The sequence below is a fragment of the Salvia hispanica genome, chromosome 6, assembly GCF_029641045.1.
Source record: "Salvia hispanica isolate PSC_SH4W2 chromosome 6, Shi_PSC_v1, whole genome shotgun sequence".
Taxonomy (NCBI): Eukaryota; Viridiplantae; Streptophyta; class Magnoliopsida; order Lamiales; family Lamiaceae; genus Salvia; species Salvia hispanica.
Window position 1 is genome coordinate 19,791,375 of NC_142697.1, and position 27,871 is coordinate 19,819,245.

Genomic DNA, 27,871 nt, shown 5'->3' on the forward strand with positions numbered 1-27,871 from the left:
GCAACTCAATGGAGTTACTATTGACTTCGATTGGCGTTTTAAACTCGAGATACACTAAACCGTCTAGACATATGTTCACATCGATGATCTTTCCAAGGACATACCTAAACTAGGCCTGCTTAATCGGTTCTCCGGTTCTCGGATACCCGGAACCGAAACCGAAACCGACCGGGTAATTGAGGAACCGGGAACCGGAGAACCGGTTCCGGTTCCGGTTCTAGTATTTTTCAAACTTTTCGGTTCCGGTTCTACCCGGAACCGACCGGTTCTTACCCGAAACCGGATAATATATTAATTTCAGATTTTTAATTTTAGTTTTAATAAAATTTAATATTTTTACTTAAATAAAAGTAATCCTATTCCTAACTTCCTAGCCAGCAACTATGGAGTACATATTTTTCATTTGATATCTCCTCATTTTGTGTATTCAATTGAGTTAGAAATATATCAAAAGAATGTGCTTCAAATATAAATTCGTTTGATATGCTTTCAATTACTAACATATTGTATAGTTTATCTAATTTTTTTCGATTAACCTATATAGTGTATATTTTGATGCACATCTGTATCGTTTAGAAATATATGATAAAATCAAATACTACTACTTTAAAATTATATTAAATTATAAGCCTTATATACACATAGACTATATATATATATATATACTGGGTGAAAATAGGCTAGCATATAGAAAATTAAAAATAACAACACTACTAGTTTTGTGAATATCTCAATCATTGAAGTAATCAATTTCACGACTCATTTTTCCTTCTTAATGTTTTATTTGTTGGAAGGTATTTTGCTGAGTGAATACAAATAATAATGTAATAAAGATATTAAAGAATTGAAATTTCATAATCTGTGGACTAGGTTTATTTTGTATACCACTTTTGAGACGTAGTTGGGCATAAATCACATGATTAGTGGTCAAGAACTATATTTTTACTCCATGTTAAAAGTTACTATTGTATTATTTTAGATTTTCAATATTTTGATTTGTATTTTTGTGTGTTTATTTAAATTTTTTGGCATTAATTTTTATATTTCTAAATATTGAATTATTTAAATAAATCAAAATTAAAACTATAAATCGGTTCCGGTTCGGAATCGGAACCGACCGGTTCCGAACCGGATCCGGCCGGTTCCGGTTCCAAGATTCATGAAAATTTGTAACCGGGTACCCGGTCAACCGAATCGGGTAGAACCGGAACCGGCCGAATAAGCAGGCCTAATCTAAACAATCGACCTTACGTGCATGATGAACCCAATGCAAAATTGGATCATGTCTCATTGGTTATTGTAAGGCTATTTCAACTAGATGTTTGTAAGTCCAAATTGATTTGTTATTGTGTCCCAAAAGATTTACCACCAATCCACCATGGAAAAGTCAAGCCTCAAGCCCAACAATCAGACCCAAAAGATCGATATCTGTTATGGTCTTGAATCCTTTGAGTGGATTCCTACTCCAATTGAAATACTTTGGAAGGAATTTAAGAATTAAAGCTGCAGAATACTAAAGGAATGGAAATGTCTATTACTTCATTGATGAAATGCCACAAAGGCTTACACTATTTATAGAGAACAAAATAAAACTATGCACCTAATTAACTGAATGGAAACGTGTGTGAGAGGATGCACAAAGTGGAGATAATGCATGAAGTGGAGATATGCTAATCAATGTAACTATTTTGCTGATCATGACTTTGTCAACTACCCTAGATGAAGTCTTTTAAATGGTTGGGCCTTCGTGGGTTACGACATGAGCGGCGCGGGCCTGCTTTAACCGAGTCGGGCTCAGGGGCTGTCTCAACAACAGGACTTGGGTCCATAACAATATCCAAGTTCTAGTCTAAGGATTGGTTGGTGTATGCTGGTGCGCGTATTTGAGCTTTATACGTTATCTGTTAAGTATACATAATTAGAGCATCCACATCCATACAAGAGCATAGATGTGGGCCCGGACCCACATTTCATTTTTTACTCTCTGTACTTCCGTAAGAGCACAACACCTACATCCATACTCTTCCGAAAGAGCATGCTCAAGAATCCCACTATTTTATTATTCAATTTAAATACTTCAATTACTAAAAACATTTCCACAATATTAAAATGCATAAAAAATACCCAAAATACTATTACAAATTACTAAAAAAATTAAAAATACATGATTAAAATCCTAAAAATTAAAAATTACATAATTAAATTTATAATAAAGAATTATTTTATGTATGAATGATAGATAATTTGAGGTAAAGAATGGATATGATAAATGTGGGTATTTACTATTTATAGATGATTTTGGGATTAAATTTTTTTTAAAAAAGGTAAAAACGGCTATATTTTTGGGAATTCGAAAATGTATCTTTTTCTTTTTTTCCGGATTATTTTTTATTTTTTATGAATTAAAAAATAAATAAATTTAACGGAATAAAAACGAGCCAATCAAGAGGCATCACGTAGGCGTGCTCTTCGGCATGACGGTGCTCTTTTTATCGAGCAGGGCCGTGCCGTCGGCAAGAGCACAGCGGCGAGCAGGGTACTCGTCGCGCCTACGGCAAGGCGGATGCTCTTAGTCAAGAGCACCGCTGCGGATGCTCTTATTACTACTACTTCATAAGCAATGATTGGAATATTGTAAGTGGAGAATGAGACTCACCTCAATAGAGAGAATAAGTTTTCTTAAATAGATTTGGTCTATTTTTAAGGGACATCCTAAAATGGCAAATATAATCTATTTTCAAGGGACAAAGGAAGTATTGACAGTACATGGGTTTGGGCTTAAATGTCACCGGGCCTCATTAGGCCCGTCCCGGCCCGTCCACTTGTCACCTCTAATTTGTACTCCGTATTTAGTACTCACCAAACGTAAGTTACAATACATTAAACATAAAAACATTATACTTTTTCTTCTCTTGAACTATTTTCATTATCGCCTAATCATTTTTCCTAGTCTTTTAGAGGAGCCAATTTCTACCAATAAATTGCAGTCTTAGTTCATTCAGCCTGCGAACGTGATTACTTCATTGTTGCATGACTTATTTAAAAATTTGTTGTTAGTTAGAAATTAATCATTGAAGTTACAACTTTCTTGCAAGAGAACCATAAAATTATGTTTTAAATTGAAAATATATTCATTGAATCAAAAGCAGGTAAATCAGTGGATAGTTCCCAAAGACCCAAACTATATATTGTAAAGAGAGTGTTGTTTCGGTCTAAAAAAGATTATCCAAATTTATAACTTTCATCATCCTATTAATTATTTTTGTGAATGAACAAATAAATTTAAAAAGTAGCCTATCGATGAATTCGAATTTGAGACACTTGATCTCATGTATTAACCATATTGTCAATTTTGTTCAATATATTCTGCTAAACACTGTAAATTTGAATTTTACAAAACAATGAAACATCACTCAACGAAAATGATAGTGCTAATTATACACTAAATAAAAATGTAATGATATTATACAATGCTCTTAATATAGCCTTAAAATTAGATGTCGCATTAATTGACAATTGACTCCTATTATCTATTACAAAACGATGATTTATTTTTTCACTTAGGCACGAATTGGTAGAACCTCTTACTTTTTTTCCCCCACTTGTAGTAGTAATACATTTTTCATTTTAAAAATACTTCACTCAAAATTACACATAATTTAAAAAATGTGTATCAAATTCCGAAGTGGTCAAAGAGAAGGTAATAAAAATGGTTTATTATTTATTAGAGAGACGAACCGAATAAATTCTGAAGAAATCTGGCGCCTAATTATCTCTGAGTCTCCGCCACGTCGTAGTATAAATAGCAATACAATGCCATTGATTTATGTAATATTTTGCTGAATTCTGATAAAATATTTGTAATTCAATTTTTCTATATGCATTTTCCTGTAATTCGAGATTAACGCGACGAACAGCGACTTCAATTTCCATTCATTCAAAAGTTGACAGTAGTGGACTCGTTACTCCAATCAGCGGAGAAGACTCTCCTTTCTCATTGTTCTTCATCATCCCATTGCAAGGTGAAAGGCTCAAACCTCTTTTTTTTCGGATTTATTGTATTTTCCTATTTGTGTCATGATCTTCTGCTGGTACGATTCCGATTACGTGTACATAATGCATTTCATAAGCAGATGATTTTCTTATGCAAAATTGACCAATCTGGCAAATTGTATTAGCTAAACTTGACAAAATGCAGTAAATCCCTTTTTCTTATTTTCATACGCCTGAGTTAATACCTATTCAAGTAGATAATACCCTTCATATCTTGGATTTGTTGATCAGGTTGTGCCTAATCAGACACAAGTAGAATTTGATCAATTTCTCGCAAAGCAATGGTTCTTGGGATGAAATCCAAGCACAAAAAAGGTGCAGCTGTTCGAGTCGAATATACGGTTACCATAGAGGAGATTAAGCCTTGGCCTCCATTAGAAACCTTGACTTCTGTTCAATTTGTATTGATTAAATGGGAAAATGGTAGTGAGAGCTCCGGATCCTTTCATGCTGTTACTGGAGATTCCAGCATTGCATTTAGTGAGTCTTTCACGTTTTCCACAACACTGTATTGGAAGAAGGCCACAGAAAAGTTTGGTAAAAACTATTTGGAATTCAGCTTGTCTGAGAGTCGTAATGGCAAAGTTAAAGGTCATCTCTTGGCTACAGCTTCACTAAACCTGGCAGATTATGGAATGATTGACGATGAATTAAAAGTAAATGTTCCTTTAACTTTCAAGAAAATATCTAAAGGCTCCGTGCAGCCGGCTCTGGCAATTACGTTGGAACTGAAGGATACATCTTATTCTTCGCCTAGTGTTGGTTTTTCGAATGAAGCATCTCTGGATGGCGGTGATGATGATGACGACTCAGAAATCACGTCTTATACAGATGATGATGTCTCTTCACGTTCATCACGCACTGCTGGCTCTTCAGCCTTTGAGCTTGCAATGCCATCACCATCACGAAGTGAGAAGGTTGGTAGGATTGTTATTCATTGGTATCTAAACTTTGTATTTGGAATTTTTCTGAACACATATATTCTTGGAATGAAGTTATTTTTCTTGCTAATGTGACACAATTTCATAAAAAAATTAAATAGACTGAGGTAGAGATATAGATTTTTCAATTGAAAGTCTATAATTGTAAGTCTTTATACCTTGATAATGTGAATAGTATATAATGAGAGAAATCATAGTTAAAGAACACCTATAATCTCCCGCACCCTCTTTCACCTTTGCTTGGTGAATGTTCATATTATGTCTTCATTTTCACTTAAATGCAGAGTGGGCATGGAAATCATTCATCAGCTGGTGCATCATCAGATACATGGAAGTCAGTGAAACGTTATGTTTCTTCGTCTAAACTTGCTGAACGAAGCATGTCACTTGTCAAGAAGAGCTCTAGTCCCCCACTAAACATATCTTCTCCCTCATCCACAAATTTCCAAGATAGCAGTGGGGAGTTATATGATGCCTCCAAAAGCACTCCATTTATGCAAGTACAGTCCTTTGATAGACTTGCACATGACGCTATGTCAGCCAATCATTATGGAGAATATGGTGCTAAGTCCAACTCTTTGTACTCCCTTTCTGCTCGAGAAAAGGAGTGGCAGTCCGAAGCTTTGCCAAATAACAATGCACAGGCTGGATGGGCGAAGGTTCAGGAAAAAATGTCAAGGAAAAATATTGAATTGGATGAACAGAGTATAGAGGAAAGATTGTTGCAGAAATTGTCGGAAGAAGAAGCCACTAGACGGCAGATTGAAACGCGAAGTGATAACCTTGCTCCTAGAAGACCAGCAATCCCACCATCGCGGCTGAAGCATGCAAAGTCTGTTAAGAAACATGATTCAGTCAAAGTAAATGGAGATCTAGCCGACACTTACGTTGGGGGGAATTCGCCAGACTTGAATATACCAAATGGATCAAACAAGGTAGGTAAAATCAGTGGAACAGTTGAAAGAAAAGAAGCAGAAGCTTATCATTCTCTTCGAGAAAATGAATGGAAAATGAGGGTCGAGATGCTTGAGGAAGAATTGAGGGAGGCAGCAGCAACTGAGGTGAGTTTATTTTCCATAGTTGCAGAGCATTCCAGTTCTGTACATAAGGTCCATGCTCCTGCTCGGCGACTATCCAGATTTTATAAGAATGCTTGCAGAACAAGATCACAAGCTAAACGAGCTAGTGCAGCAAGAACTGCCGTATCTGGGCTAGTTCTGGTTTCTAAAGCATGTGGAAATGATGTACCAAGGTATTTCATAGTTTCAGATATATAGAACTTTGATATTGTCTGATTCTTGATGTTTGTTATGTAACATTTTCAGATATCACATACACTAATTTTCTTCTCTATCATGCTGTAAATTTGACTGACCTGAGAAGCTATATTTTTCAGGCTAACCTTCTGGTTATCCAATTCAATAATGTTGAGGTCCATTATCAGCCAGATTGCTGCAGAACTGCCAAATGAACCAAGTATAAATAGTAATGATGGAAGACTTTCAGACACAGCCCGTCTTAAGGGTAAGGGGCATCGGTCTCAGTCAATTGATGAATCCGATGACTTGGAAGACGTCTTGACATTCCTTATTGCACTCGAAAGAGTTGAATCATGGCTGTTTTCTCGAATTGTTGAGTCCATTTGGTGGCAGGTTGTTTGTTAGTTTTCTTTGTCTGCCAAAACATACCATCATTTATTAATTTTCATTAGTCTCAGATACATTGAAGGCCAATTTGTTTTTTGTTTGCTGTAGACTTTTATACCACATATGCAGCCCACTGTTTACAAAGACAGTAACAAAGAAAGAAGCTCAAGTAAAAAGAAAACCAGCTCAAGAAGAAATTATTTGGGTGGTAATGAGCAGGCAAGTTTTTCAATAGAGTTGTGGAGGAAAGCATTCAAAGATGCCCGTGAAAGACTTTGTCCAATTCAGGCACGAGGGCAGACATGTGGCTGCTTGTCTGCACTGGTTATACTGGTATCTCTTGATATCCTACGCATGAAAACGTTCATACATGACTTGACTTGATGTATAACAATGATTTCTCTTTTGCTTTAGGTGATGCAGCAGTTAGTTAATAGGCTCGATGTGGCAATGTTCAATGCTATTCTGCGTGAATCTGCCAAAGTTATGCCGACTGATCCTGTTTCTGATCCCATTAGTGACACCAAAGTCCTCCCAGTGAAGCCTGGCAAAGCAAGCTTTGGTACTGGAGCACAATTGAAAAATATTGTGAGTGCATACGTGATGTTACATGAAAATTATCAACTTTATAGTGTCCGGAAAGATTATAGTAACTACTTTCTTTTTTTAAGTTTCTGTTGTCAGTATTTGCTTTTTGCGTAATGCTTTGTTACAATTTTCTCAGCCACTTACCCTTAAAACTAGTACATGTTTTGTTAGCAGTTGGTTTAATGTTCTCACTGCGTTGTAGATTGGAAACTGGTCAAGATGGCTCACAGATCTCTTTGGATTAGAAGATGACTCAACAGATGATGAAGGTGTTACTCTTGGGGACATCAGCAAACCAATACCTTACAAGGCATTTTGTCTCCTCCGTGCACTGAGCGATCTCATGATGCTTCCCTATGAAATGCTTGTTGATGCTTCCACAAGAAAAGAGGTGACATCTCTAGTCTACTAGCATTACCTATTTCAACTTCACACTCGTCCAACCATTTCCTTTTCCTTTTTCAAAAGGTCTGCCCAATGTTCGGCCCAGCAATAATCAAAAGGGTTCTAAAAAACTTTGTCCCTGACGAATTCAGCCCCGATCCCATCCCACCATACGTAATTCACATCCTCAGTGCAGAGGTTAGTATCTATCATACATCTCTTCATCTTCAACTTAATCAGTGCAACAATATTTTCAAAACATCGAAGTTGAAAAGGATTCGCTCTGCATTCAGGAGAGGCCAGATTCTCCAGAGGAGATGATCACAAGCTTTCCCCACGTCTCAACTGGTACAAAGTATTCACCGCCGCCAGCAGCTCTGCTGTCCTGTGTGGGAGAGGTAGGCAAGCAAGTGCTCAAGAGTAGCAGGCTTTCGACACTGAAGAAATCCTACAGCAGTGACGATGAGATGGATGAGCTGGACTCGCCCTTGACCACAATCATCCCCGATAGCTACCAGAGCTCTGCTGCATTAGCAAAGCTTAGCTTCATGCCTAAGGAAAAGGGAGGTACCAATGCTATCCGGTATCAGCTGCTCCGTGAGATATGGAGAGATGATGATTAGTTATGTGGAAGATGTTTGTAGACTCTTATTATTTATGTCGAGCTTCTTCAACAACATATACTATTATGGTTTAGAGTTGCAATTTCTATTTGCCTGTTGCAATTTTGATTATGAAAAATCATAGTAGTAATAGAAAAATAAGGATATGGATTTAGTTATAACAGCATTTTCCCTCTCTATCTCTCTCTCACCAACTCCAACAAACAAAACGGCCACGCTGAATGACAACCATACAGCATCCTGAATCCATGCTTTTTTATGCATTCTTTCGTAGCTGTAGCCTTTTTGTTCCACACCATTTCCAAAAATGGGGCTTCTCAATCTCATTTGGCTTCCTGCAAACATTCTAAACTCAGCGGCTTCCTCTCTAACTTCGGTATCATCTTCATCTCTCATTTTACTTGCACTTTCTTCTACTTTCCTAACCGATTAATTCTTCGCAGCCATGGATTTCTCACGGACAAACCGCCAGAAAATCGCCACGGCGGCGTCCCCTGCACACGTGCGGCGCTTCCTGTGTAGCCATCGCGCGCAAAGCCAGCGCCAAGGCGCAGGATCTGGACGCGCCGCTTGGACCGATGGCGAAGAAGACCATCTCCATATTCAACACCTTCTGCCCCTCCTTCGTACACAGCGCGGCGCATAGATGTTTAGGTTTGCTGATCGTGATCGACGACCAAATCCTGACGATCGAAGGTAAAATCGAGGCGATCATCCCCCGATCGGCGGCCGTGTTCGACGGGATCGACGGGGTGGTGCGGCGCGCGGAGGCTCTGCCGGAGCTGCTGGACGAGGCGGTGAGGAAATCGGTGGTGGTGATCCGTCAGTTGCCGTTGGTGGATTGGGCGGTGGCGCGTCTGATCTCGTGGCTGAGCTTCGTGCTGTCGGTGCTGGTGGGGATGGGATGTGGCGAGAAGGAAATCAGCATCGACGAGAACTGCAAATCGGAGGAGCAGACGAAATCGGTGCAGTTCGAGAAGGGGTATTCGTACGCGGACGCAGCGAGGAAGGTGCAGGAAGACGAAATCGGTGGAGTTCCGAGAGAAGTGATACATTTGTCGGTGAAGAGGATGCATTCATGGAAGAGCAGAATAAAGGCGCTGGAAGAGCCGCTGTCGGCAGGGGATTCGCCGATGTACTCTTCGTATCAGTCGGCAAACACGTCGCCGGTGTCGGATTGCTCACAGGAGGAGAACCATGCCTTCGACCAGACGCTAGGATGCAGTTACAAGGAGAGCATGGATGACCAAATGGAGACGGAGGAGGAACATGTACATTTGAAGGATATTCCACTCATCCAATCAAACTGAACTACTTGCTAACTTTTTCACTTTTCTTTTCATACTAGAATTACAATATATATGTATGGCTGTCAAATTAAGTTCACTTAGGGTAGGGTGTCTGCTGCTACTTGATTTACATGTATAGATATTCTCTACATATCATTATTCATTATTCTTTGTTTTTCACATTGTTGTTTTAAAACTAAAATGAAACTTTCTAGTACTCCACATGGCTACTTCGTTTGAGTTGTGTGCCCAATTTGAAAACTTTGAGGGTAAACCCAAAACAGTGTCTCCAATCAACCGACAATAAAAATAATAATCTAATGGTCTCGAACCTATAATTCATAAGCAAAAAATTAGAATAAATCATAAAAAATGGGCTCGATCCCAAAACATAAGCAAAAATTGGAATCCAATGAGCTCAAACCCAAAAAAAAACCACAAAAATGGGCTCGATCCCAATGCATAAGCAAAAATTAGAATCCATGGACTCTAAAACCCAAAAAAAATAAAAATAAAAATCGCCCACCGTGGGGCTCGAACCCACGACCACAAGGTTAAGAGCCTTGCGCTCTACCAACTGAGCTAGACAGGCTTATTGATCCTCTGTATTTGTTTTATATTTATATTCAAATTACCAAAACAAGCAGTTTATTACTACTTGCATTCAGCATTACCATTTAAGGAAGCTCATCTGCACATGCTGTTAATAAATTCTTATGTTACTACTACACTGCTTCCTTCGAAGTGCAATTTATGCCTAAAAGATGCGTATAGAATTTTCTACTTATTATTTACCTTTTAAAAAACAATTATGTACCTAATTCATACATTATGCTTATTATTACAAAAAAAAAGGAGAATACCTTGACAAATTAAAAAACGGTGGCATTCCTTTTAACAATTAAGTTGTTCGATGAATATTTACATAAATTTCAAGAGTATACTACTCCATTCAACGTAGACGGATATAATTTCGTAGAGTATATCTCCCCTAAAAAAGATAAAGAAAAGAATGAAAAGCAAAAGCTATAGACTAAGAGAGCTACAAAACCGTAGTTAGACTCTGGTATTCTAGCAAATTTGTATTTTTCATTTTCTTTTCTTGAATGCAAAAGTTTATTACATAGTGGCAAGTGGCAACTAGCAAATGAGCATATCTATGGGGAAAAAACACCTACAAAATTGGGTGAATTGCTTTCGCAAAAAACAAGACGGAAATTTGGAGCTCATTTCATGATGCAAAGCTTATACCAAAAAGTTACTCAGCTCCATATATGAATCCCAGAATTTACAACAAACTATTCACACCTATGATTTTCTTTATCACATTGCTCTTCTTCTACCCTTAATTTATACTCATACACCATCTACCCTACTGTGTTGCGTTGCCCCGGTGCGCCGTAGAACCCATTCGGTAAAACATCAGAGAAGCAGAAGACTTTTACAGCAGTAAACTCCCTTCTAACATTGGTATACAGAGAAACTCTTGTTCTTCCGCAAGAAACCCCATACCTTACCAACTTTTCTTCTGGAAACTGTCTTTGACTTTGTATCTTCAGAGGCCAGCCCCGTCGCACAAATATGAGACCCCGGCTGTGTAGGACCAGTTGGGGGGTCTCGTTGCCGCTGCTCCCGGAAAAACATCAGAAGCTTCTGCGCTTTCTGCTTTCCTCTCACAGTCCCATTCACTGAAATGGACACCAACGAAGGTATCACCCCTTCTTGTAGGACCATTTGACTGCACTTCTCACTCGCATTGCATAATATCAGAAGGCAAGCCACAGCTTGTTCTTGTTCGATGGGCTCACCAAAATCCAGTATGGTGGCAAGCGAACTGATCAGCCCAGGAGTCTTTATCATCTCATCTCTTGCGGTGTTGCTTGAGGATAGATATATTAACACAGCAATGCATTTCTCTGTCCAAGCCTGGTTGCCCGGGTTTGCGATGAGAGTTTGGAGGGTATCAACAATGCCAGCTGACAGGAGGTAAGGAATATTCGTGGCTTGACTCGAAATGTTATAGAGTGTGTGGAGAGCATCCAGTTTACATTGCTCGTGAGTTTCATTCTTAAGAACCTGGATCAAGAAAGGGACAGCCTCCGTAGTTCCTATAACAGGCTTGACCTCCTCGAGGCACGAAAGATTCAGGTAAAGAGCTGTAGCTTCTCCGACAGAATCAGTATCGACAATCATGTTCTGTAATATTGGAAGTACTCCTGATGCCAGCATCAACTCTTTGTTTCTGAAAAGCACAGAAAAGTTGTCTTACGTGAGCATTCCAGTAATTTAGTATACACAAGCCCTCAAAAGAAGTGGTGGTGAGTGAGACGTGCCAAAGCATGTTCTTTAAAAGGCATTTCTGAATATATAGTCATTTTGGTCCAAGAAAAAAAATTGATATATTCTGAATGAGTAGACGGACTAAGATATTTCTGTTTGTATTAAAAATTATGATACGATGTGTTACACATGCATGATCAGGAAATGGTAGAATTCAACACATGCTACTACTATTAGATTTCTGACATGGCTGGCGTAATGCCACATTGCCACTCATGTTTAATTACACAACCAGAAGACTTCTAGTCACCTTGTATATAGAGCATAGCTACTGAAAGCTTCAGAAATTGTAACTTGGATCTTAGCATACCTGTTATTATTTACAGCAAGGTTGAATAGAGCCATTGCTCCAATTTCCTGAGCCACCCCATTCTTGGCATAGACAGCAGACTCCAAAAATAGCAGCAATGCTTCGACAAAACCATTAGCCCCCATATAAATCCTGGCTTCCTCGTCATCCTTTAGCAAGTGTCTTATTTGCTCCACCACTTTGCATTTCTTCATCAAGTCATCCTCATTCTCCAATATTCTCAGATAATCCTTGTATTTCTGAAAGATATTAACTTCACAATCATCCTCCTGTGTAGAAATCTCTTCCTCTTCATTTCCTTCAGCTTCCTCAATGGTCCCACTGTCATTCAAAGTTACCACCTTAACACCCTTGCACTTGCACGAACTGATACGTTCTAATGACTTTGAATTTGTAGAGTCACTCTCTGATAACACTAACCGCCAGTAATTAAGGTCAAGGGACTCTGGTGGGCCATCCGGAACAGGAATACCATTCTGTTCGCACCATGTAGCCACCAAACCTTTAACACAATAATTTGGAGTCAACGATAAATGAGGGAGCTGCTGCTGAGTTTTAGGGCAAGTATTGTGGCCATCACAGAACCATTTTTCAATGCAAACCCTTTCATATGTTTGTCCAGAAGCTATAATAACTGGATCGTACATAAGTTGCAATGATATTGGACACCTTAACTCTTCAGGAGGGACTGTCATCTGGTCTGATCTCCGGAAATTGGACTTAAAATTAAAAGAATTCAGTTTTGACAGCTGTCTGTCAAAGGCACAGCCACTGCGGCCCAGAACAATACCATCATCCAAAGATGCTTGAACAGTAGGTGAGCAAGGCGTTGAACCTTGTGAGTCATTATCATCTGATAGCTCACTTCTGAACAACTTTGAATACTTCCTTATGAGATGAAGGAGATAAGCAATTATTGACTCTTTCCTTTTGTCTTCCTCAGCCCGAGCTCTGTCTATGAGCTTCTTTAAAGCCCTCCTCTCCCTAAGTGTAGCTCTTGAAGAGGTGATACCCAATTTAGAAGCAGCTTGGTGGAAGGATTCAAGCTCATTATTGTCATTTGAACTGCTGTTAAAATTCCTTCCTTGCTGGAGCAAGGCAATAATCTCATCTCCAATTTGCTTCTCCACAGGATCAAGTGCGAACTCAATCCTTCTGAGCTCAGCCAAAATTTCACCAATCTTGAAAAACACCAAAAAACACCATTCAGATGAGATTTAATGTAAGGTTGGAAAGACAATTTTACAAAGTATATAACTTGAAGATAACAATCCCAAATCAAAGAAATAATTACATGGACGCATCATCAATTAGTCTTCAAGTGCTCACAGAATTATTTACGTTTTTTTATTTGTTTGTTTTAAGTTGAGTAAGTTTTCACCACCCATAGCTCTTATAATTCATGGAAACAAAGAGGTGAGATATTTCCACCATCAAAACTCAAATTTAGGACTATAAGCTCCAAAAATAAACAATACTACAAAATTGTACCTGCATGCCAATAACTTGTGGAACAATATCTTCAACCCGATTTAAACTATCTTCCAGGGAAGATCTCGCCTTCTCAAATTTTAGAACAACAGAATCTCCTGTTATTGCCTGGCGAGTAGAAAAGTAATAAAGTTGGTCACTGTTGCAGGCATGCTTTTAAATATAACTTTGAACTTGCTTTCAAATTTCTCTCTGGAAGTAAGTGAAGTAACCAATAAGAAATTAAGCAGTGTGACAAGATACCAAAACTACTACTTTGGTTATCTGATTGAGGTTCATATTTATGCAGGCGATAAAGTAAACAGGAAATCAGAAGCTTTCATACCAAGTACAGTTTACTACACTCTGCACAGTGTTGTAGAATATTCTTCGTCTTCTCGAGTGCAATGTGCAGAGCACATAATGCCTGAATTCCGGATGTGCTCCTTGGCCTAGCTGCTTCTAGGTCTGGAAAAATCGAAAGCACCTTCACATACATGGTACACAGGCTCTTGCACATCTGGCCATGTAACTGCACCAAGACCATATTTGGTCAATAAGTAAACATACCTACAGAACAGCCACCAAGAATGTCCGGGTGGGTGATCCACTATGAAAGCAATAATTATCCATAAGTTCATGTGAGCCAACAGTAAAGATTCTACATGGCCAAGAATGGAGCTACTACAATAATTTCCAAGGTTGAACATATTTCCGAAATAAAACTATACAAGTCAAACACCAAGAAATATTTTTTTAATAAGCTAGCTACTATGAAAAGAAACCTAGCTATTGCATTCCATACCTTTGGCTCACCAATGGAGATTAAATTTTCTTCAATCTCAGAAGCATCCATTTTAAGAGTGGAAACAACGGTTTTGTTTTAAAATGGGATTTGCGAAAACCTGAAAATTAACGAAGAACGTAAGGTTTATGAATCATTCATCATCAGAGAGCAAATGAATAATTAATTAAGCTCGCAAAAATGCAGAAGTCTATCTTTCTCTTTAACCAGTTCATCATTAGAAATAGCAACTTGTGTGACCCAACTTGTTTTTAGCATGTCACATCAAGTTATTGAAAAGGAAATCATTAGTAACAAGACAATAATTAGTGATCAATGTCACTAGTAGAAATCATAGATTTAGTTATTAGTCCTTTCCCAAAAACAACGACTAATCAAAATTGAATAAGAAATTAGAAATTCTTAGCTGAAAATCTACACTTGCAATGAAAAATCGAAATCCATAAAACCAGGATGGAAGAAGAAACACACTAGAACAGGGAAGCAGATGGCAAATGAGGATCCAACATCAATACCACAAACGCAACTCTCCATCAGCTGATTCGTTTTTCGTTTTTGAAAAATATCCTTTCATTTTTTGTCAGTCAAACGATATTTATCAAATCATCAGCTGCAATTAGTAAAACTCAAACAGCTCGAAACTACACATAACTGAAGAAAGATACACCACATTTGAAAATAAATGCTTCCAGATTGCAACCGAAGAAACATACCAGAATCATCCGCAAAAGATCCAAGGGAGCCTTCATCAAACCGACATAACTGACAAGAAAACGATAATGCCGAAACTTCACTAACTTCCAGGAAACAAAAGGCTTTCTAAATTTGGATCAGCGGATTTTAGTGAGAGAAAGAAGAGAGATAAACAATGAAGGAGGGGCTGAGGGTTATTTTACAGTTTGCAGGGGCTTAAATGGTGAAGGAATATTAGAACTAATATTCTATTGGGAAAGAGAAGTTTATTTAATATTTTTTCACTCAATATTTAATACAGAGGCATTTAGCGAAAATGATGTAGGGGGTAAAAATGGAAATTCATTGTCTCCCCAGTTCACAGGCCAACATTTGCCGACTGCCTTGAGTTTGTCAGTTAGCAAATCGGCCATCAATGCAGGGTAATGTCCCTTTTGCCCACAAGGTCAATAATCAATAAGTACTACTAGTTCGTTATAGTACTAGATTTTATCAAACTTTTGAACTCCCCTAGTTTGAAAGGTACAAGAAGTTGATTCAAAAATATTTTAATTGAAATATTAAATTCTAACAGATGTTTTATTTTTAATTTCAACCGTTTCTTGACTTAACGAAAGTAACTAGCGACTTTCTGATCTAATCTAGAGTTATAGTAGTATTAAATTAATGATGTATTTATAATTTTGTTGCTTTGTTACTTTGTTTAATATTTTACAATTTGAATATGGATAACATTAATGAGGGAGCATATAGTTCATAATAAAGAACTAGAACTAAAAGTGCAAACGTCCCGGAAGTGGGGTATATTAATGATATTAAGTGGTGCTAATATGACATCTAATTAGACCATCTCCTATTGGAAAACCTAAAATGCAATAGAAAAATATTTTCAATGGTACTGCAAAACCAATCTCATTATAGATTTTTGAAGAAAAAATATCTATCTTTAGGTTTGCACTAAAAGTATACCAAAAACACTTTTTATACTTTTAGTTATTACATTCAAGTCCAAATCAAATCATATTTATCAAAATAGAAGAAGAGAAGATAGAAAAATTAAAATATAGATATTGAAAAACTTACAGGCGTGAGGAAGAAGAAGCTTGAAAAAATACCCTAATCCAATCTTATTTATATTTGATTAGTTATTAAATAGTGGGTTGGCCCATATTATTGTTATATTATTCAACATAATTAAAAAAAAATCTATTATTTTAAGAGCCGTTACTTTTCAATACAGAATCAAAATGTGAGTATTAGATAGATTAAAAACATATCGGTACATATAAACATATAGAATCAATATTTTTTCAGAATTTTATTAGATAGATTAATAACTTAGCGGTGCATATAAATCTATGGAATCAATTATTTTTATGATGCAATAAAAAATAAAAGTACTCGTCTTGAACTTCGAAATGCACAGTTGACCATTTGTAAGAACAATATGCAAATTTCGAACAATGAGTTTTAGTTATTTTATGTGTATGTCGTAGTATGTTTATGTACTTGTGGTATTTTTAAATGAATTTTAATTTTGAGTTTTAGTTATTTTATGTGTACATTGAAATATTTTTTTATAGTATTTTTATTGTATTTAATTTTTTTGAATTTTATAATTTATTATTTAATAAATAATAGATTTCATATTTAGTTATATTAATTAATAAATCTTATATTATACTTATTTAATTTAATTTAAGATATTGACAAAGTTTCATCGGGTTAGTGTGTAATTTAGATAAAATATATAGGTGTGATTGAAAAGTATAAAAAGTTAGTGGGTGAGGAATATTCTTTTAGGTTTGAGTTTTAGTGTAAATGATTGGAGCAAAATCAATATTTAGCGTGACATTTACACTAAAATAGGTTTGAGTTTAGTGTAATGGTTGGAGATGCTCTTATAGCGCAGTTCGCTAAATCTACCTCTAGGAATTCCACAGTCTAGCACAATGTCTTTACAATAGAAATTAAGTTATCATCATCCCTATCATTTGTACTATTACAAATATCAACTTAAATTTTTTTTGTAATGTATATCCAGATGGCGCTAATCTTAATACCTTAATTATCCTTCATGCAAATGAAATCTCTATCTCTCTCTCCAATTTCTTATTGCGATACATCCGATCTATACCGTATCTACGGTGCTTGGCTTCTAAGTTTGTGTGGCTATATGTTACCAGCTGTTACCAGTTCTAACGTAGTCAGGTCATTTGTATTGTTGGATTATGCCGACCTACACACAACTTCATAAAATAAATCCAATGATTGATTGATATTTTAAAGATTGTGACCAAGGTTAAGAGGAGACAACAAATACATTTTCTAAACTGCAGTGATGTGAGTGAATTATGTGATTTTTTATTATTTTAATATTGATATGATATTATCGCTTTCATGTGAGTGTATTATGCTCTTTTTATTTATTTTAAACTTGCTATGATGCTGTCGATTTCAACATCTTTTTCGTTTAGAATTTCGGCAAGTGTCACAATTGTGGGCTAAGATGCTGTTTGGCTTAGCTTACAAGCTCAATAATCATTTCAAAACTATTGAAAAGTGTACGATAGAGTAGACGAGAGTCGAGACAACCACTATTAACTCATATAATGAGATTGCCTTGAAATACATGGGCACTACATTGCAAATACTGTAATACTGTATCTATGTTTTGCTGCATGAACATATATATTTGATAAGTTAGGAATACAAAAATAGGGAATTATATATGGATATTTTTAATTGTTTGATATTATAATTAAGCTTAACTCAAAGCTAATATAAGATAAGGGCATTTCTTAATCTTACCAAAATTATAACTTTAACAATATTTGTGCAACTCATCAATTTATCAAGTTAAACCATGTTATTTAATACACTATACAAATTTAGATAATTTATGTTCTATCAAATAACAACGAAAAAAAATCATATCGCATATCTTGACATGAAACCCGTATTTCTTATCTTATTTTACATATCTTCTCATATCCATCTTTTTTATCAAACGAGTCCTTAGAGCATCCACAATAGATGTCCGATCTCACGCCCTATTGCCCGAGGACGACCGAGAGATCGTTCGCCCATTGCAGGGGCGCGCCCGATCACGCGTTGGCCCGATCAACGCATTTTTTTTTCTTTTTCAATTCTATAAATATACCTTAATTTCACTCATTTTTCACACAACTCTCACACATTTCTCTCAAATCTCTCTCCATTGCAATATCTCTTTCACTCACTTTTCTAAAATATTTTCCGGAGAAGATATTGGTCGGACTATGGAACGCGCAATGTTTGTTATCGGGAACCAGATTCTCTCTGATATTCATGCAATACAAGAGCAAGAGCAAGAGCAAGAGCAAGCCGAGCAACAGGCCCAAGAGCAGGTCCCGAGGCCTATCCGCCGATGGACATACGTCCGTCGAGAGCATGTCCTAGATCATCAACGCCTGTTCGAGGACTACTTCGCGAAACATCTCCGGTGGGGCGCGCCGATTTTTCGCCGACGGTTTAGGATGCGAAGAGAGCTGCTTCTCCAGATTGTTCACACGTTGTGTCACACCCCAACCCTTATGACTTATGCACTTACTATAAATAATTTTAAAACTCAACCTTTATCAAGTACATATTTCAAAATATTCTAAACCATAGTGGGACCCTCTCACCACTCTATATACTATATATTTATCTGTATGCAAAAAATGAGGAGGAGGAGAAGGTTGCCAAAACGCGTCAGCCGCCGACCCTGATAACATGTTGAGTTCCTATGACCCACGTCAATCAAAAACGTCACTGATATCTTATTCCTGAAAAAATATTAGTGGTTTATATGAGCCACAACTCAGTGTATATAAATCTTACCTTTAATTCCACAACCCAAACAATCAATTTATAACAAATAATCAACAAAGTAAAAAATGATTTCATATCTATATGCATATGCCACTCTGTTCAGTTTATTATTCTGTGATAGTTCAAGACTGGTATCTACCCGGGATTTCCAATATGCCAGTATGATTTGACCCGAAGGTCCCACTGTGATTTGACCCGTAGGTCCCACTGTGAATTGACCCGTAGGTCCCAATATGATTTGACCAGAAGGTCCCAATATGATTGACCCGAAGGTCCCATTATGTCCACTGTGATTTCAGATCCAGGACAAGACTATCACATATCCTTTTTAATCCAATGATTCAGTTAATTTCAATGTCATATGCAAAACATATCAATTGCATCAATTACATATCCATGTATTCCATCAATTAACTCCAATACCATATATAAACATATCTATTACACAAATCACATATCCATATCATATTCCACCCTCAGTATCAAATAACACATAACCACTTCAATCTCACATCATATAATTCAATTATTCACTTCAATTTAACACATAGCAATCAATCACATAAAATATGTAAAATTAAAAGTGTGATTTATACACACCTCGTTGTGAAGATAATCATCTTCGACCCTCTAACCATTTCTTTCCTTGTTTTTTTTTTCTCCACCTTCCCTCCAAATGCATTATTCTTAATCTTACTCTCTGAACCTCTTTCCTCCTTTTCATTTTTCCAAATAAAATTCCCCTCGTAACACAATATGTGTGGGTATATATTTTAGTACATGGGTCGGTTTTTGCTTCCCCTTCCCCTTCCCCTTCCCCTTCCCCTTGATAAAAGAACTAAATTTATATAAGCAACTTTTCCTAGATTTTTAAGCATAATAGTTCAAATATGGCCACGCATATGTTATATCATCAAAACCTATCCAGTTTGTTTAATTGTTATTATTAGTTGCATGACTCGTATAGATGTGTTGCATGCAATCTTATAGTTTGACACGTAGAAGTATAGTATGCAATATTAAATTAATACAACATTATCCCTTTCCTTATTTCTTTTATAATATAGGATAGTGTGTATTAGCGTGTGCGATACAATTATAAGATTAACTACATATGTATATATTTCATGCACACAGTAGCCTACTTATATATATGTATCCCATGCATGCACACACACATTAGGCACACATTTTTATAATACTTAATCAACGAAACTATACGTATAATACATGCTCCCTCCGTTCGGCATTAGAAGTCCCAGTTGAGTTACGTGCGGGTTTTAAGAAATGATTGAGTGTGTAATAATTAGAGTGTGTGATAATGGAATGTGGGATCCATTTGCACTATTATTTATTTTATTCTTTGGATGTGCTTTTACTTGTGTTTTTTAGTGTTGTATTTTATAAAATTTTTATTTAACTTTCTATGGAAATGACTAACCGGGACGTATACATAAATTCTATGGAAGAATTGTCCTGCAGCGTGGAGAGGCCAATTCACCAGTGGGTATAAGGGTACCCACCCGACGATGATCCTTGAAGCAATCGTTGACCACAGTCTTTGGATTTGGCATGCTCACTTTGGCGTGGCGGGGTCCAACAACGACATCAATGTGTTGAACTCGTCCAGTCTCTTCACCGAGCAATGCAATGGCAATGGTCCGATTATCAGCTTCACTGCCAACGGACGATAGCATCATATGGGGTACTACTTAGCCGACGGCATTTACCCGAGATGGCCAGTTTTCTTGAAGACGATCTCCTGCCCAACGGGTGCGAGGAGAGAGGTTTTTGCGGCAAAGCAGGAGGCTGCACGGAAGGACGTGGAGTGAGGATTCGGTGTGCTTCAAGCTCGTTCCTGGTACAAACATCATATCGTCAATGTCATATACGTGTGAATCATCTTGCACAACATGATTATTCATGATGAAGGCCGTGCAGCTAGCCAGTGGTCCGACGATGAAGCCGCTCTGAGCACAGTTCATGCAGCCCCGCCGATCGTTCGAGGTTTACCCTATGGAGTCAGCGAGAGATTACAAGCTCAAGAGAGCATGCGCAACCAACAAGCTCATCTTGATCTCATGAACAACATGATTGAAGAAGTTTGGACACGTAGTGGTCGTTGAAATTGTACCTCTTTATTGTAACTTTAAAAAAAAATAAAATTAAGTAATGTATATTTTTTGCTAGTTCTTTAGTTTAGAAGTCTAATTTTGCTATTTATAATTGGTAAACATAAAAATTAAAATTAAAATTGAAATGAGAAATGGATAATAAATAGGGCATGCACTAGGGCTCTACCATTGCAAAAAGATAGGGCATGCTAATGTGATAACCACTAGAGCTCTCACTAGAACATGCACTAGGACATCCATTTTGGATTCTCTTAGAATCAACAATTCTGTTTCATTTTATTTTCATACCATATTTGCTTGTGCATCATATACATTTATAATAAGCTAAGGCCGCAAAATTTACAAATATCAATAGTCAATACTTGTAAAAAGTTTTCATCTCAGCCTTTAATAGAAACAAATATAGTAACAAGAACACAAATATATTTATACTCCTCTATTTATATTTATATAACAATTACACATTCATAAGATAAATACTACTCATAATAAGATATTATAAGCCAAATGAAACAGTAATTCTTTGATATTTCATGTATTTCAACTTGCATATTTCGGTTACCAAAACAAAATAATTATGTCTATTTTCCTAGCTTGTTAATGAAAATTTGTCGCATATGCTATATAATAGTATCAGATTCTTATAACCACATTTACACGAAAATCTGAAATACAAACATACTATCAAAGTAGTTGTAATTAAGTTATTTATTTTTAACAATAAACTTTCTTTTTTTCATTTCTTAATTAAGGAGAAATTAAAATCGTTGAGTAGTTGGTCTCCCTTAAAAAAAGTGGTTGGCATAAAAAAAGAGAATGTGAATCAATCGTAAAGTGGAGTTATAGTATTTATATATTGATTTATTTTCAAAAAATAATCACAAATAAAAAAGAATGAATGGTTTACAATATTAAAAGCAGGTGATACATTGTTAGAAAATTTAAAAAATCAAGGCAAGTAAACTTTATTCGGGAGCTAATTATGAAGTGATCAATTCACATTTAATCACAATACACTTGGTTTATCCTACGATGAAATAACTGTGCAGACTACAGATGAATCACGAGACAGCGGTCTACCTTAATAAGCTCATTTAAAATAATGAACATGATTAGCTGTGTCAGACATTGTTGATTAGGAAAGTATTTAGATCGATTAGGGAAATCAAATAGAGCAAATAATTGATTCAAGAAAATTGGAGCGAAATATTCAAATGTGCAGGGTCCAAAAATATGACCGACCCTGTCGTTTCCAAAGGGAACAAGATGTGTGCAATGAATCGTTATATAAATGGGGTCTTGTTTTTTTTTTTTTTTTTTGAATGGTTTAATGGGGTCTTTTTTTTTAATACAGTATCTAGTAGTAGTAGTACAACGTGGGTGCTGCTTATACGATTTCTTGTTTGCGTGGTTTATATATATAATACTCAAATTGATTAATGGATAGTAATAAATGTGGAGTATATAAATTGTCTATATAAAATATATTTTTTTAAAATTTTACATTGAAAATTATTTTATAAATTTTAATTAATTTTTGAAAAAGTACATACTAATTATTCTATAACAATTTTAGAAAATATTAAAATTTTAAATTAAATATTAATGTACATAAGAAAAAATATATCTTATTGTATAATTATTTCGAATTAAGCTCGAAACAATGTGAAAATTTGTTACAAATTTATCACATCATTTATTTCCTCTTTACTACTATAGAATAACATAATTAATAACAAAGTTAATTTAGAATTTAATTCAATAAATTTTAAAATTTAAAGATATTATGTATAGTACAAAGTCTCATTATATGCAAATTCACTCCTTATTGCAGAACTACAAAACTACTAAATTACAATTTTCAGATCTACTAGTTTTTATGGATGAGATGAGCAAATGTACAATTATTTTCGCCTTCATCACGAGCCTATTTTACTTCAGCCTAGGGCAAATAATTCATAACATATTAGGAGGATTTAACTTCATTCCTGAATACTCCCTAAGTCTCCGATTAAGAGTCGCATTTGCATTTCTGCACTCGTTTTTTTTAAATGATAATAAATAGTTAAAATGAAAAAATGGTAAAGTAAGAGAGAGAATAAGGTAGAGAAGAATCTTCTTTACATGATTCTCTCTCTTAATTTAACATTTTTCCACTTTAACTATTTATTACTCCATCATTTTTACAAAACGAGTGCAGAAATGCAAGTGTGACTCTTAATCGGGGACAAAGGGAGTATATATTACTTCATTCCAGTAAGTTTTTACTTCATTCGATTATTACTTCATTCCCGTACGTACATGCGGTTTCGTCATCACATACTTTTCTTTCTGCAATGTCTATCACCGCCGCCACGTCGTTGACAACAGCATGAGATGATAGCCTAATTGAATGGTGTAATAAGCACATGGAATGATGTAATAAACTATTTGAATAAAGTATGTGTAGAAGCATTTGAAGTCCTACTGGAATGAAGTAAAAACTTTGTCCAATGAAGTAATAACGTTTTTGAATGAAGTAATAAACCTACTCAAATAAATTGTATTTTTTAAAGTGAATAAATTAAAAGCCTAGTTCAATGAATTCGAAAGAAGCATGTGTTGAATCATTTCAAAACCTACTAGAAGTAAGTAAAAACATACGGTACTTTTAAGGTATTACGTACCGGAATGAAGTAATAAACTTACTAGGTAGGCTACTACAATGAAGTAAAATGGGCTTGTAATGAACGGGAAATAATTTACACATAGCGCATCTCATAAAAAAACTAGATCTGATGACCCTAATTTGGTCTGTAGTTCGGTTTTTAAAATTCGTTCGACATTGATCACAGCTCATACAGTACGTACACGTACGATTTATGTACAATTATCTTTAGTCTTGATGAATTTACCACTCTTACTTTTTCATATCATTCATAATTGTACAAAGAGTTAATTGACTTCTTCATCATTTGGAGTTATGTTAAGTTTTGCCTTATAGATATGTACAGGAACTTGAATAGAATTCATTTTTTTCATGAGAAATGGGTACAGTAAATAAGCATATAAAATCAAGGATAAACACATAAAATGTGAATGAGAGATTAACTATGAAAACAAAACTTCCACTTATAATTAGATTCAATCCCATGATATGCATTCATACAATAAGACGATAGATATATCAATCGTAATTTTATATTGTTAGAGGATGAAAAATGTTTCTCATTTCTCTCTTACATTTGTCTTTATCTCCTATCATTTGACTATGTATATGTGTGTGAATTCATAAAAATGAGAACTTATTTTTTTATAAGATAGTATAATAGAAATTAATTAGTCAAATTACCTATATCTAGAAGTAGTAACAAAAGAGTATCTGGATTTATGACACAAATAACCCTTGATGCCAGTGGCAGAGAGCTAGCCATTCATGCAAAATTTGTCACATCCAATGCCTCCTTTGTCAATATTTAGTACTCCATATATTTTAATGATAGTAAATTACATAATTTTATAGAAATATGTAAAACTTTTTTGTATGCCTTAATAAAAGTGGCTTTTGAATGACAAACGAACCGTTGGGTTGAAAAGATTTGAAAATTGAGTTTGCAGATTATGACATGATGAAGCTCAAGTTGGGTGTATAATTGATTTGTGATAGCTACTTATGTTGTTCCCCACATGCACAACTGCAATATTTACTAAATCCAAAAGCATAGTATAATATTAATTGATTTTTTTAGTTGGTTTGGCCGGCGCTTCATGCTGCGGATTCGAAAAATATTCTCAAATTTATATTCAGTTTCAGAATCAAATTATGTACTCAATTAGGATATTAGCGACAATTATGTCATACAGTAATATTTTTTGGGTACTGCCCACGTCTGATTATTTATTTACTAAGTAGTACTTAGTTCGTAAATATATCACCGAAATTTTAAAACGAATCATTATTATTCCGAGTTATTCCGTTTACAATTATAACCCATATATATATTCTGGCGGGTATCACAACAGAGCACTTATTTATAAGAAATGGTGCACTCATGGGGAGTATACTTTTTATCCAAATTTTAGAAACTTGATCGAATTAATTAATTTCACGCTTTATTATTGCTTATTAGGCCTTAGCCACCAAGGAAGCGCCGTCGTTTATGATTGGATAGATTAAAAAAAATTAAATTAATTATTTTAAATGCGTTTAAAATAAATAAAAATATTTAAATACTCCGTACGTCTTGTAATAGAACATATTGATAAAAATAACTCTTGTAATAGATTGATAAATTCAGTTCAAGCTAATTCATTGTTTTCTTTGACGAGTTCATTGATTTTGAGATTATCTCACCATCTTATCCTTAAATAATATATAGCATATCAATCTATTATATTACTCAAATAAAACGACGGCCTTGAGTATTCTTTCCTAAGCATTACAAAGAAATCAACATATGTAACATATTATAATATGCTTCTAGAAATCGACATTACACCAACTATATGCATTAATGCTTCTAGAAAAAAACGTTATATGTACATGCATATATAATGATAAGTTGATAACAACTACTTATGTCTTATATTATACGTGACAGTCTCACATATCTGTTACGAGTGTATTTGATTGAAGCAACGTAAAGATGCATTTGGTGCAAGTAAAGAAGCAAACTATGAAAAAGAAACCGATTTTGAAGCAATGTATAACTAAAAATTTTGAGGTGTAAATATGACAAACTTTGTACATATGCTTCATTGCTAGTTACTCCATAATATATTATCCATTCACGAATTGGTTATAGTATGTATTTTGGTAGCGAAACTAAGTAAATAAAACAAATGTTACTTTAAGTTGCAATTATATCATTATTAATAGTGCAAGTTCTTTCATAGGGTCAAAGCCTCAAGAGTAAAGACATAAATAAAAATCAAACCACGCATTCACATTATCACATTCATTACGAAGACCAACTATATAATCATCCACTGTCTAAATTATTGACAATTACGACAAAAATGGGTAAATTCCAAAAGGCGTTATTAGCTTTTACTACTAGTATAAGTTTATACTGTTAACCCACGCGCCGCGATTTAGAATATTTTCGTACTATCATTTTGATATTATTATGAATAAATAAAATAAGTGACAATATCATTACATTAACTAAAATATTTAGGAATATATACTAAAAGTATATAAATCTAATAAAATATTTTATATACAAATAAAATATTAGGGGACAATAATATCATTGTAAAAAGATAAAATTATGAACTATAAAACAAATAAAAAGCGCGCGCGCGCACACACACATATATATATATATATTAATAAAACATAACATTAGTAAATAAAACAATAATTTGTAAGTTAAGAAAAAAGTACTTCTATTTGTAAATAACCTTAAAAAGTATAATAAGAATAACAAAATAAAGAAATAAAATAGTATATAATCAATTAACATTTACAGATAGAGATACTTATTTTGCATTATATTATTTTAAATTATTATAGTTTTTATTAGGTATATTATATTCAAAAGTAAATTAATTCATGTAATTATGGTAGAACTAATTTTCAAATCGTAACTGAATCCACGAATACAATTTTATAATGTGAAAATTCAAACCTAACACTATTCCTCCATTTTTGCTAACACTGAGATTATCAGATTGATAATTCTACTTTAAAAAGCTTAGACAATGTCATAATTCATTGTAAAATAAGAATAAGAAATTTTATCCTATTTTTCACATGGTATATCTATAATTCTATTTATACAATTCTCATCTATTCGGAATTGATTTCTTATTAGCTACATTTCACCTATATAAATAGTCACTCTATATTTATTTTGTACTCTGATTTATTTTCTTAATTTTTTTATATTGCGCCAACAGTACTTTTACATTATAGTTAAAATTAGCTTTGTATTGGTGGATGGAGGGAATATTTCTTAAATATAAGTAACATATCTATAAAAATATAATCTTTTTAATATACGTAGCAATATAGAATAAGATGTTAAGTAAAAATATAATTTTACTTATTTTGTTTCATGCGAATTTAATATATAGTGATATATTTAAAAAAAGTATCCCTTTTATTACTTGTAGCTTCCTTCTTTTCAAAATAACTCAATTATTTAAATAAACCAATTAAATTTAATATAAAAAAAAGCCGATTTATTATAAATCGAAACCTAAATCAGTATTAAAAAAAAATATGGAAATCCAACAATTTCTTTAACATTGAATAATTAAGTCAAATTAAATTACTAAAATATAAATTTAACTAAATAAATTGGGCTAGTTATATTAAAGCCCACTAATTAAATGAATCTAACTATCAAATGATGCAAATTGACGTAGCCTCCGCTTACTCGGCGCCTCCCTCTTTCTCTCCACACGTACTGATCTCTTCTCCACTCTTCATGGTCTTAAGCAATTTTCTGGCAACTCCTCGATCTTTTTCTTCATGCTTCTTTTGCGATTTTGGTAACTCTTCAATCTTCTCCGATGCGTTCATGTTATATATCGCCTAAAGAAGATGAGCAATAGCAGGTGAAGTCTTAGTAGTTCGATCCATGACAACAATAGCACGTTTGAGGCATCACCACCACATGTGAATCACCGCGAAGAACACACTTTTTTTTCACCATGGTCATGACAATTTTGATTAGTAGAATTGGTATTTATAGAATATCTAGGAGCTTTTGGTATTCTTTTTAGAATGATCAGCTTTCGCATTTTTTTC

The 27,871-nt window shown here is 34.8% G+C and overlaps 3 protein-coding genes, 1 long non-coding RNA gene and 1 other non-coding gene across 6 annotated transcripts; 2 read left to right on the plus strand and 3 right to left on the minus strand.

Moving 5' to 3' along the window:
- Positions 1-3,870: 3,870 nt before the first annotated feature.
- Positions 3,871-8,323, plus strand: LOC125206347 (EEIG1/EHBP1 protein amino-terminal domain protein). Its single transcript, XM_089060028.1, has 9 exons — positions 3,871-4,022; positions 4,285-4,970; positions 5,279-6,246; positions 6,391-6,646; positions 6,749-6,973; positions 7,055-7,228; positions 7,431-7,619; positions 7,697-7,810; positions 7,906-8,323. Exons 2-9 carry the CDS (start codon positions 4,335-4,337, stop codon positions 8,233-8,235), a joined length of 2,892 nt encoding a protein of 963 aa, XP_088916154.1. The 5' UTR covers positions 3,871-4,022; positions 4,285-4,334; the 3' UTR covers positions 8,236-8,323.
- Positions 8,324-8,414: 91 nt separating this feature from the next.
- LOC125204257 (uncharacterized) lies at positions 8,415-9,764 on the plus strand. The gene is made up of 2 exons (XM_048102859.2): positions 8,415-8,611; positions 8,679-9,764. The coding sequence occupies exons 1-2, from the start codon at positions 8,543-8,545 to the stop codon at positions 9,543-9,545; spliced, it is 936 nt and encodes a 311-aa protein (XP_047958816.2). The 5' UTR covers positions 8,415-8,542; the 3' UTR covers positions 9,546-9,764.
- Positions 9,765-10,043: 279 nt separating this feature from the next.
- Positions 10,044-10,116, minus strand: TRNAK-CUU (transfer RNA lysine (anticodon CUU)). Its single transcript has one exon. It is a non-coding gene; the product is annotated as a tRNA-Lys (tRNA).
- Positions 10,117-10,753: 637 nt separating this feature from the next.
- LOC125207289 (U-box domain-containing protein 45-like) lies at positions 10,754-15,364 on the minus strand. Of its 2 annotated transcripts, none has more exons than XM_048106566.2 (6): positions 15,163-15,364; positions 14,450-14,549; positions 13,991-14,176; positions 13,666-13,773; positions 12,175-13,355; positions 10,754-11,766 (listed from the first exon to the last, which is right to left on the minus strand). In XM_048106566.2, exons 2-6 carry the CDS (start codon positions 14,498-14,500, stop codon positions 10,986-10,988), a joined length of 2,307 nt encoding a protein of 768 aa, XP_047962523.2. In that variant the 5' UTR covers positions 14,501-14,549; positions 15,163-15,364; the 3' UTR covers positions 10,754-10,985. The 2 variants fall into 2 exon arrangements, with proteins under 2 accessions (XP_047962523.2, XP_088918075.1); XM_089061949.1 differs by lacking the exon at positions 15,163-15,364 and adding an exon at positions 14,921-15,051.
- Positions 15,365-18,743: 3,379 nt separating this feature from the next.
- On the minus strand, positions 18,744-19,848 carry LOC148923325 (uncharacterized). Its single transcript, XR_016132330.1, has 2 exons — positions 19,598-19,848; positions 18,744-18,951 (listed from the first exon to the last, which is right to left on the minus strand). It is a non-coding gene; the product is annotated as an uncharacterized LOC148923325 (long non-coding RNA).
- Between the last annotated feature and the right edge of the window lie 8,023 nt (positions 19,849-27,871).